At 38.4% G+C, this 12297-nt stretch overlaps 1 gene segment (V, D, J or C); it reads left to right on the top strand.

The window, feature by feature from the left end:
* The first annotated feature begins 287 nt into the window (after window positions 1-287).
* On the top strand, window positions 288-926 carry LOC114634269. The segment is given in 2 exon segments: window positions 288-370; window positions 598-926. Coding segments are annotated over 2 exon segments (375 nt in total).
* The last annotated feature ends 11371 nt before the right edge of the window (window positions 927-12297 follow it).

Here is a 12297-nt window from a genome sequence, read left to right as displayed (position 1 = left end):
GAAACATCTGACTGTCCCTTGCATTGTATACAATGTTCACCGCATGTCAATATCATCAGTTCAGGTGCCATAAAGAAGGAAAATACTTATAAAAGAGCCAACAAACCCAGCTAATCTGTGGTTAGTCTTAAAATACTCTAGGGAATTCTTTGCTAATCCTAACTGCCACTAAATGACTCAAGAGCAGGTGTCCCTATGTACAGGGACCCAGGTTCCTGAGCTTATTTGCATAGTCAGACATTAGCCACAGTGCAGATTCCACAGAACATCTTTAAAGGTAGCTTACCACTGTTGGAGAAGCAGCTTATAGTACAGCTCTCAGAGATGGGGTCTGCTCTTCTGCTGTGGGTACTGCTGCTCTGGGTTCCAGGTGAGGGGTGACCATGTTGGAAATATCCTCTGTGATCATTGCTGGTTTTCACACTTTGGTATCCTAATTATTGAAATTTTGGCATTTAATTTGTTTAAGGTTCCCTTTTATTTATAAGTTTTCATACTGTACCTCATGCCCGTTGTTACAGATTTCACATACATGATGGGGTTCCTTTGGGGTGCTTTATGTACATTTGTCACAGCAAGATGTGATTATTATTGCAGGATCCACTGGAGACATTGTGCTGACCCAGTCTCCAGCTTCTATGGCCATGTCTTTTGGGCAGAAGGCCACCATCTCCTGCAGGACCAGCAAGAGTGTCACTGCATATGGCAATAATTATATGCATTGGTACCAACAGAGACCAGGCCATCCTCCCAAACTCCTGATCTCTTTTGCATCTAACCTAGAATCTGGGGTCCCAGCCAGGTTCAGTGGCAGTGGGTCAGGGACAGATTTCACCCTCACAATCCATCCTGTGGAGGCTGATGATGCTGCAACCTATTACTGTCTTCAAAGTAGGGAGGTTCCTCCCACAGTGCTCCAGGGCTGAACAAAAACCTTCTGGGGTTACAGCTCACCGAGGCTCAGTTTCTGAACTGTGTCTTTTCACAGATATCTCAACTATACATTTTATTAAACTTGGTCCCAAAAAGAGTGAAGCTGTGAAACAGAGATTTCTTAAAATCAATTTTTTTGTCCCATTATGTATATATGCTTTATAACTTATCAATTTGCTTATTTAAAAAAGATCTAATTTATACTATTATCCAGGCATTTTTTTAATATTCAATAAAGTAAGGAAACATCATTTTAAACTTAAAAGAACCTTTCCTCAGCCACTCAGAATAATCAGAGCTTTAAAAAGTCAAGGTTGTTTAATTGTATTGCAGACATGACATTTCGATCTCAATTTTTTATATTTCACATCTATTTGCTTGTGAATTTACAAATCCTTCTTCAAGAGATCATACATCTAAACCTCCTTTAGCTATTTGTCACTGCTTCCCTTCTGATATACATCCCTCTGTTCATCACAGATGCTCATTCATGGTCTTTATCTCATTGGGTGTTCTTTTGTTCTTTCTTCACTACTTACATCTTTATTTTAAATATTGTCTTCTACTATGTGGCCACATTCTCTTCTTGCCTTCTTTCACTCTTTGCTATCTTCCTTCACAGGGATTTGGAAAGTCTTACTTTATATTCAAAGCTGATCTGGAAATCATTATCTAGTGACCCAGACCTTGAAGCCCTCCTGCTCCTTTCCCTTCCCCTTCCACATGTGTCTCCTTTGTGCTCCTGCTTCTTCATATGAACCATGTAAAATCACAACACAGTGATCCTGAGAAAAATTTTCATATTTCATGTCTGGCTTTTTCATGTTTATAACCTTTAATTAGATTCTTATTGCTGCAGAATAAGTTAATACAAATATAATGACCTACATCACAACACCTTTAATCTTAGAGGGTTTTGCCCCTCAGAGCCTTTTAGCCTGTAGTCAAGCTGTTGCAAAGGATGCATTCTCATCTAGGTACTCAAGATGTTGGGACAATCTTGTTTTTTTTTTTCTTTCTGAAATCTTAGAACAGGGTTTCATTAAATTTCCCAAGATGATTTTGACTTTGCAAGAGTCCTGACTCATCCATTCATGTGCCAGAATTAGAAGCCTCAGCCAGCCTGTTCAATAGCTTTCACAGTTACTGATGGGACTTATAGTAAGGAAATCATCAAGGATATAGAAAAGTTCAAGAGTACTACTAATCTGTCTGGGGCAAATATTGGCTGAGCTCTATTCCCAAACACAGTAAATTAAGTATTCTACTCAAATGCACAGTGAGCCTTTTCTGAAACAAATTCATGCTTTGAATCATAGAGCAAAATTTGACACATTTGTCTGAATTCCATTTTTACTGTGGCTGAATAATATTCCTTGCAAATGTGTGCCACTTTTACTATTTAAATTTTTATTACTTAGGAAAGTGTAGTATTAATGTTGGAGTATATCTATTACATTTACATTTGTTTATGAATATACCTAATGGTGGAGGGGCTGAATTATATGGTAGTTCCATGTCTTGTTGAGGACTGTCCATACTGTAGTTCTCAGTTTTCATAACATGCTGCAGTATCTTCAGCAGCATATACTGCTTATTTTTTTTCTATAAGTCACTCCACCATTTCCAGTCATTTTCATTATTTACTTTTTATTAGTTATTCAGGTAAAGTGAGTTTTATGTTTTTGATTTAGTTTCTATTTCACTGTTAAAAAAATGAGAATTGGCAAGCCTCAAAAGATGATCTAGAAATCATTACAATCTTTAAAAGAACACAAGTTATAGACACCTTGATATTTCTTTTCTTTTTTTTTACTTATAGTGATGTCTATTCATTTAGAAGAGATTCGAATAATATGCATTCTCCTGCTCTGTATTTCCATGGTGGTGAAGCTGAAAGTCTCATTAATACTTTGCCAGCATGAAGCTATGTTTCCAATAGGGCACAGAACTTAGCTGCATTTGTATGATCTATTGTTTTTCCTCTCACATGAGTTCAGGAAATTTTCTATGATGTCCCAGAGAAAAGTAACACATGATGGCAGTTGGCCCATCTAAGTAGGGAGGTTTCTGTTTGGGCTACAGTACTATAAGAGGTTGTGTGCCTTATATATGGTAACCATAACATCCTTAGCCTTCATTCTTCTGATTTTGAGCATGAAACATGTATATTTCTCGGCCATTGCCACTGAGATTGTCAAGAACCCTAGAGTACACCTTTCAAATCTTATAAATTAGTAGATGTGACAACTGTCCTGACTCATATACAACCCATTTCAACAAGTGTTTTCCCAGTTTGTAGGAGAATCTGTTTTGATTTTCAAGAGATGAATATCTGGTCTCTAAAGATGACTGCAAGATACAACAGAGTTTGAGTCATCTCAGTATCTTCAGAATATCCTTAAAGAATGAAACAAAACTGTGAAGTCATATGACATTATTAGCCATTTAAATATTTTTGAAAATGTCATACTATTTATTTGGTGGTTTTGTTTCACATAGCCAAAATATCTAAGTATTTTGAAATAGAACCCAAAGTCTGCATATGTGCAATAAAAGGCCTTTTCCACGATATTTAAGACTCTGTATGTGAAGTTACTATCAGAGCCTATGTTCCTGTTTTGGTTTTCTTGTTCTCTCTCTCTCTCTCTCTGTCTCTGTCTCTCTCTCTCTCTCTCTCTCTCTCTCTCTCTCTTTCTGTGTGTGTGTGTGTGTATGTGTGTGTTCATTTTCACAACAAATGCAGTATTTTTCCCCCATCTTTCTGTGATGGTTGTGAAAAACCCATTTTGTGCTAGGCAGGAATTCTAAGTTTGTAGAACATAAGCCTCCAGCAATTTTGAATACGTAGCCCCTTCCCAGAATTACAACATTGCAATTGTTAGCATTCTGTCTAAACTCCACCCCCACAGTTACCTGGCAGCAGGTAGGCTCGACCTACTATAAAAGAGGCTGCTTGCTGCCTCCTCTTTCTCTTGATTTCCTGCTCTCTTGCCTTCTTGCTTTCCCTATTATGTCCTTCCCCATTCCCTTCCCCCTTTCTTCATGTACTCATAGCTGGCCTCCTCTTCTCTCCTCTTCTCTCCTCTTCTCTCCTCTCCTCTCCTCTCCTCTCCTCTCCTCTCCTCTTATCTTATCTTCTCCTTTCTCTCTCTCTCTCTCTCTCTCTCTCTCTCTCTCTCTGTCTCTGCCTCTACTACCCTCTTAACTCCCCTCCACATGCCCTGAATAAACTCTATTCTATACTATACTGCCATGTGACTGGTCCTTGAGAGGGAAGGGATGCCTCAGCACGGGCCCCCTGAGACATCTTCTTCCCCCATCCCTCCCCACACACCCATAGAACATATTCTATATCTCTTTATCTTTTTATAAACATATCAGTTATGAAATGATTATCAGCTTGCACTATGCTCTGTAAACTCCCCTTATTGCTATGTACCCAGGGAGTGAGTCAGTTTCTCACTCAGCTCCAAATTCTACAGGAATGAAGTAGTTGTGATTCATCTTTGAAATTCTTCTCTTTATGAGGGCTTTAGTTCCAAATCTGACCACAGGAACTAAGAACAAGAGCAACTTAAAAATAAAAATTTGGGAGTCTTATATTTATCTCTATTACACAAAATAAGCTGCAATCTCACTTTCTCCTCTGATGCCACCCTCAATGAGGCACAAAGATATGCTTCCTCAATGCTCCTTCCCTTAACACATGTCATTAAATCATCTTCCAGAAAGAGAAGACATTAACTGGAAAAACACTAGCCTAGCAGTTTAAGGAAACATCCCCAAATTCCAGCAATGCCTGCAAGGGAATCCACAGGATATGTCTGCCAGCAAATCAAATAGGATACCTGCAGCCCCTTTTTCCTCTCTGTTTCCTCAGATAAAAGCTGCCAGTTTCATTTCCACATCTGCAACACAACACCTTTGGCAATCTTCTCTGCCACCTCTCATCTCCTGTGGAACCCATGGATCTTCCCTTTCTAGCACTGCTCTTCCCACTTGTTGCTAGGCTCCAGACACCAAACCAAGCAGGCATCCCTTGTTAACCCAAAGGCCAATAAGTAGGCTGAAGGCAGACCTACAACTCTCTTCCTACCTCTGAAGTCCAATCCTTTCAGTTTCATCCTCAGCTCTGTAGCAGAAAAACTGCTGTGGTTTTCCTTTCCTCTCTGATCACATTCCCAAAAGATTACCAAGACCTTCTTCTCCAACTTTCCTTCCCACAAGTTGTTTCATTCTCAGCCTTGAACATCAACAGGAGTTCCTTGTGAACACACCATCTGAGCTGAGAAAAAAAACATTGAAACCAACAGCAATCACACTCTTGGATAATCTTGGGAGGAAACAGAAACTAAGGAACAAAACACTCACATAAGAAAGAAAAATCTAGAAGTCAGCACCTAGACCTATAATCACCGCAAACCCTGAAGCATAAATACCAAAAACAAAACAAAACAAAACAAAGCAAGACAGACAAACAAACAACACCAGAACAATAACAGCCAGAGCAATGTCTCTCCACTAGAGCCAAGCTTTCTTATGATATCAGGCCCTGAGTTCACTCCAGCATAGATGATAAAGGTCCTTAATGCAGAAAACAATAAATCTCACAAAGAATGCAAGGAAAACAAACAAAAACTAAGAGAAATGAATAAATCACTTAAATTGTGTATCTAAAAAAACACAAGCAGCTGAAGTACATGATGAAAACTGATCAAGATTTGAAAGTGGAAAGAGAATTGATAAAGAAAACACAAATGGAAAAAATTTTGGAAATGAAAAAATAATAGAAATTAGAGCAGAAAGAACAGTGAAAAGCTTCATCAACAGAATATAAGACGTGGAAGAGAGAATCTTAGTCATTGACGATATGCTAGAAGACACTGATGCATTAGTCAACAAAAATGTTAAATAGAAAAAACATTCTTGACACAAATCATCCAGAAATTCTGGGACTGTATGAAAAGACCAAATACAGGACGAATAGGAATACAGGAAGGAGTAGATACATGGCTCAAAAGCTGAAAAAATATTTTTATAAAGTCATAGAAGAAAATGTTCTTAAGTTAAAGAAGAAGATGAATACAATCTTACAAGAAGCTTACAAACATCAAATATACTGGATCAGAAAAGAAATTCTCTTTACCATATGATAATCAAATTGCCAAACATGTAAAACCAAGATAGAATATTGAAAGCTAAAAGGGAGAAAGACCAAGCAGACTTATTGGAATTGCACTTGACTTCTCAGTGATATTCTAAAAGCAAGAAGTACCTACACAAATGCCCTGTAGAAGATAAGAAACCACAGATCCAAACCCGGGTTTCTTACCCAATAAAATTTTCAATCAATGTAGATAGATTAAGAAATATTTAAACAATATCTACCTACAATTCTAGGCCTTCAGAATGTGCTAGTAGGAAAATTCCACCTAAAGAGGTTAACTACACCCATAAAAACAGAGAAAATGAGTAATCTCATACCAGCAATATCAAAAGAAGGGAAACAAACACACAGAGACACATACACGTACACACACATACACACATTGCCACCAAAAGCATCACTACCACCATCACCACTGTCACTGCCACCACTATCACCAGGAAGAACAAAATAACAAGAATTAACTATCATTGGTCATAGATATCTCTGAACATCAAAGACCACTTTTTCCCAGTTAAAATATACACAATGTATGCAAAACCAGAATTCATTCTTTTGATGCTTCCAAAAATCACACTTCAACATCCAGGATAAACATCTCAGACTAAAGGATTAGAAAAAGATATTCCAAGCCAAATGAACCTAAGAAACAAGCTGGTGTAGCCATTTGAATATCCAAAGAAATAGACTTGAAAATAAAACCAATAAAACAAAATAAAAAGACCAGTGCAGTTTAGCTCACATATTGACTCTCACATTCATAGTGGGATACTTCAATACCTCGCTTTTATTTACAGACAGGTCATTCAACAAAAATCAACCAGAGAAATACTGGAGCTAACAGATGCTATAAACCAAATGGACCTAACAGATATCTAGAGAACATTTCACTAAAACACAAAAGAATATACTATTTTCTCTGTAACTCAGGGTATTTTCTTCAAAATTAATCACATGCTCAGATATATGAAAATTGAAATAAGTCCCTGCATCCTATCAGAATGCCATCAATTAAATACAGACATCAACACTAACAGAAACAGTAGAAAGCTTACAAAATTGTACAAACTCAACATCTGACTGAATGAAGAATAAGTTAAAACAAAAATAAGAAAGAAATTAAAAACTTTCTAGGATTCAATGAAAATGAATACACAGCATACCGAAACTTATGGAGTACATTGAAAGCAGTAATAAGTAGAATGTTCATACCATCAGGTGTCTACATAAGAAAATTGCCTTGTGTAGTTGTCCCCTGAGAGTTTCTGCCAGAGCTGGACCAATACAGATGTGGATATACACAGCCAAACATTGGAATTTGCATGGGGAGCCCAATAGGGAAGTTAGGGCAAGGACTGTAAGAGCTGAAGGAGTTTGCAACCACATAGGAAGAACAACAATATCAACTAACCAGACACCCCAGAGCTCCCAGGGACTAAACCACCAACCAAAGAGTTCATGGGGATACCCATGGCTCCAGCTGGATATATAGCAGAGGACTTCCTTATCTGGCATCACTGGGAGGGGAGCCCCTTGGTCCTGTGTAGGCTTGAAGACCCAGGATAGGGGAACACTAGGCCACTGATGCAGGATTGGGTGGGTGGCTGGGGGAGCACCTTCATAGAGGCAAAGGGAGGGAGAGGGCTTGTGGAATGGAAACTGGAAAGGGGGATAACATTTGAAATGTAAATAAATAAAATAACCAATTAACAATTAAAAAATCAGAGAGATCTCATAATAGCATCTTAAACAACACACCTGAGAGCTCTAGAACAAAAATAAGTAATCTTACACAAGGAAGTATATGGTTCAAAATAATGAAATTGAGGAGTGAAATCAGTAAAACAGAAACAAAGAACAATAGAAGGAGCCAATGAAAAAAAGATGGATCTTTGCAAAAATCAACGAGAAAGCCAAAGTCTTATCCAATGTAACCAAAAGGTGTAGAAAGAACATCTGGGTTAACTAAATCCAAAAAAATTAAAATGAGGATATAACAACAGATACCAAGGAAACCCCGGGGAATCATAAGGACATAATTTAAAAAATTGTAGCCCCCCTCCCAAGTTAGAAAACCTAAAAGAAAAGGACAAATTTCATGGTTAGCAATACTTACCGAAGTTAAATCAAGATCAGATAAACAATTTAAGTAGATCTAGAACTACAGTGAAGTAGAAGCAATCATTAAAAAGCTTCCATCTAATAAAAATCCTTGGGCCTGGATGGTTTAGTTCAGAGTTCTTTCAGACTTTCAGAGAAGAGTTAACATCAATATGAAGCAGTGGGGGGGGGGTAGGGAGCTCTGGGTAGCCACTAAAAAGTTCCAGATACTAGGGAAGCAAGAGGTTTCCAGGACCTAATGTGGATGACATTAGCCGAAATATTGAACAAAGGGGTGGTAGAACCTGTAGAGACCACCTGCAGTACATAAGCACAGGCTCTCAGCTGAGGGATGGGGCTACCCACCCATCTCAAAATTTTTTTCTCAGAATTGTTCCTATCTAAAAGAAACAGTGATAAAAAATGGATCAGAGACTGAAGGAAAGACCATCCAGAGACAATCCCACCTAGGAATCCATCCCATCTGCAGGCACCAAACTCAGACACTATTGCTGATGCCAAGAAGGGCTTGCTGACAGGAGTCTGTTATAGCTGTTTCCTGAGAGGCTCTGTCAGCACCTGACTAATACAGATGAAGATACTCACAGCTAACCATTGGACTGAGCCCAGGGATCCTAATGGAAGAGTTAGAGGAAGAACTGAAGGAGACTAAGGGGATTGAAACTCCATAGGAAGAATAACAATTCCATCTAACTGAACTCCCCAGAGCTCCCAGGGACAAAACTACCAACCAAAGAATATATATATATATATATATATATATATATATATATATATATGGATGGGTCCTTGACTCTGAATACATATGTGGCAGAGGATTGCCTTTTTTGGCATCAATGGGAAGGGAGGCCCTTGGTCCTGTGGAATCTTGATGTCCCAGCATAAGGGGATGCTACAGTGGTTCAGTAGGATTGGGTAGGTGAGTGGACGAACACCCTCATTTAGAAAAAGGGGAGGGGAGATGGAATGGGGTGTGGAGTTTGGAGACAGGAGACTGGGAAAGGAGACATTTGAAATGCAAATCAAATTAACCAAAAAAAAAAAAGAAAGAGAGAAAGAAAGAAAGAAAGAAAGAGAAAAGAAGAAAAGAAAAAACCTCCAAATTAGTTCAGAATTCTTTCAGGCTTTCAGAGAAGAGTTAACACTTCTGTTTTAGTTAGGGTTTTTCTGCTAAAGAAGACAACATGTCGAAGGCAAGTCTTATAAGTAACAACATATAATTTTTCTGGCTTATAGGTTCAGAGATTCAGTCCATCATCATCATGATGAGTGCTGGGCAGCATTTAGGCAGGTATGATGCAAACAGAGCTGACAGTTCTACATCTTGATTTGAAGGCTGCTAGTGGAAGACTGACTTCCAGGCAGCTAAGATGAGGGTCTTAAAGCCACCACCCACAATGATACACCTATTCAACAAGGTCACACCTCCAAATATTGTCACTCCCTTGGCCAAATATATTTAAACTCTGACAACCAATATGCTTAAAATTACTCCACAAAACAGAAACAGAAGGCACATTGCCTAAGTTATTTTATGATCAATATGACAACTGAAGATTAAGGGAGTACAATTCAGAAAGAGAAAAGTCACACTACATTTTTTTCAGATGATTATTGTGAAGCGCACCCACCTCGCCAGCAAGGAAGACACGCGGACACATATCAGGATCCTTCCGTAGGAACACGTTTATTCCCAAAAACAAAATGGTGGAAGACCCCCAGGCCCGGGAAAGCACTGCTTATATACCCTTAGAGCGGTGTATTCACCTCTGATTGGCTGCTTACTCGTTGCGCGCCAAAACGCCGTGGGATGGGCTTTAACTTTGGCGGGCTTTTACCATGGCACATGCGCAATTTACTTGTTTACTAGGAAGAATTATGGCTGACAGCGCCATGTTGCAATGGCGGATTCTGCCAGCGCAAACGCGGCTTCCTACAGATTATAGTATGTATTATTGGCCCTAAAAGTTCCACCAGTGAATTTCTATAGTTTGTAAGCACTATCAGTGAAGTGGCTAGACACAAAATTAACTTTCAAAGAATAATGGCTGTCCTATATACAAAAACAAATACATTAATAAAATTACAAATCAGAGAAACAAAATCCTTCAAAGTGCTCTCAAATGATATTGGGAGTAACTCTAATCGAGTATGTTAAAGATATATATGATAAAAATTTGAAGTCACTGAAGAAATAAATCAATCATACAAGATGTAAAAATGTCTTATGCTCATGCATATGTAGGTTTAAAATAGTAAAGATGGCCATCCTACCAAAAGCAATTTACAGATTTAATAAAATCCCCATCAAAATTCCAGTATAATTCTTTATACACATTTAATGAAAAATTCTCAACTTCAAATAGAAAAACAAAACCAACCAATCAACCAACCAACCAACCAACCAACCGACCACAACAAAAACCAAATCAAACCAAACCAAACCAAACCAAACCAAACCAAACCAAAACAAAACAAAACAAAACAAAACAAACAACAACAACAAAAAAACCACCACAGGAACAGGATAGCTAAGGCAATCTTGACCAATAACACAACTGCTGGAGGTCTCACCATTTCTGATTTCAAATTGTACAACAGAGTGATGTAGAAAAAAAACTGCATGGATTTTACATCAAAACTGACATGTTGATCAATGAAATCAAATAAACTCAAATATAGATCCACAAACATATGGATACATAATTTTTGATAAAGAAGACAGAAATATACACTGGGAAACAGACAACATATTCCACAAGTGATGTTTGTTAACCTGCATGTCTGTAGGTAGAAGAATGCAAATAGATCTATAATTATTGCCATTCCTGAAACTCAAGGTCCAGTGGATCGAAGACCTCAACATAAAACAAAACACACTGAACCTGGTAGAGAAATTGGAATAGCTTTCAACATATTGCTACAGAAGATGAATTTCTGAATAGAACACTGGTAGAGCAGGCACTAGAACCAAAGAATAAATGTAACTCTAAGAAACAGAAAACATAGGGTTAACCTCTTAGATTTTGGGAATTTCTACCATCTTCTGTTCTAGCTCATCCCAGATATGCCCCCAACTTGATATGCCAAGGTTAGGTATCCCTAAGTGCCCCCCCCTATTTCAGAGGAGAAGGGGAGAAGGGGTAGAGGAAATAGAGAGGAAAAGTGAGAAGGAAGGACTAGGCAGAAAGAAGGAAAAAAGCTATTATAAAGATGTAAAGTAAATAAATAATTTAAACAATAATTTAAAAAATCTCTGTAAAGCAAAGAACACCATTAGTCAAAGAAAGCAGCAGCCTACAAAATAGGAAGGTGATTTTAATCCTTTTATCCAAAAAGTTTCAGTTGCAGAGTAGTTAAGGAGGGACATACAGACCTCCCTAAGAGGGTGAAGGTTAAAATAAATTTTGCATGTGGACTGTGAGTGGATGCAAATGGGACTGAGGGGATGAAGAAAGAGGAGATGAGGTGGAACAAGAGGATTCAGGAGTGACATATGGAATATGTGGGAATATTTGGGGAGTTGGTATGGAACCCAGTGCAGATGAAACTGCGTGGAACCTGTGAAGGCGATTCTATTGAGGGTTCTTGAAATAAGAGATTGGAGTGTCATCTGGCCATGTCTTGTTGCCAGTAAATGTTTCCAATTACATGACTGAGTTGCAGTCAATTCATCTGTTGGCAAAGAGGTCCTGTGGAGATTCCCAACAACCCAAGCTGATAATAGGACTGAGGATTGCATTTAACAAACAAAGCAAGTCCCATTGTTGAGCACAGAACCTGCACAACTCAATCAACATGGAGAAGTCAAGCTGTATTTTACATGGAATCTTCACCCCTGTGTTCAAGTATCTTTAGTACAGGGAGGGACTCTATAGTGTACCAAAAGACAATCATGCACACCAACCCAGTCATAAAAACCTTTGACCTACAATCTTTCCTGCTTGCAAAATACACAGGGAAATGATGACACAGAACTTGTGGGAGTAGCATAGCTAACCAATATCTCATGTGACTTATGGCCCACTCCACTAGAAACAACCCATAACTGCTGCTAAAGTAACCCAGATCAG

This window comes from Grammomys surdaster, unplaced genomic scaffold (genome assembly GCF_004785775.1).
Source record: "Grammomys surdaster isolate TR1022 unplaced genomic scaffold, NIH_TR_1.0 931, whole genome shotgun sequence".
Lineage (NCBI taxonomy): Eukaryota > Metazoa > Chordata > Mammalia > Rodentia > Muridae > Grammomys > Grammomys surdaster.
This window is presented reverse-complemented; position numbering and strand designations above follow the sequence as displayed.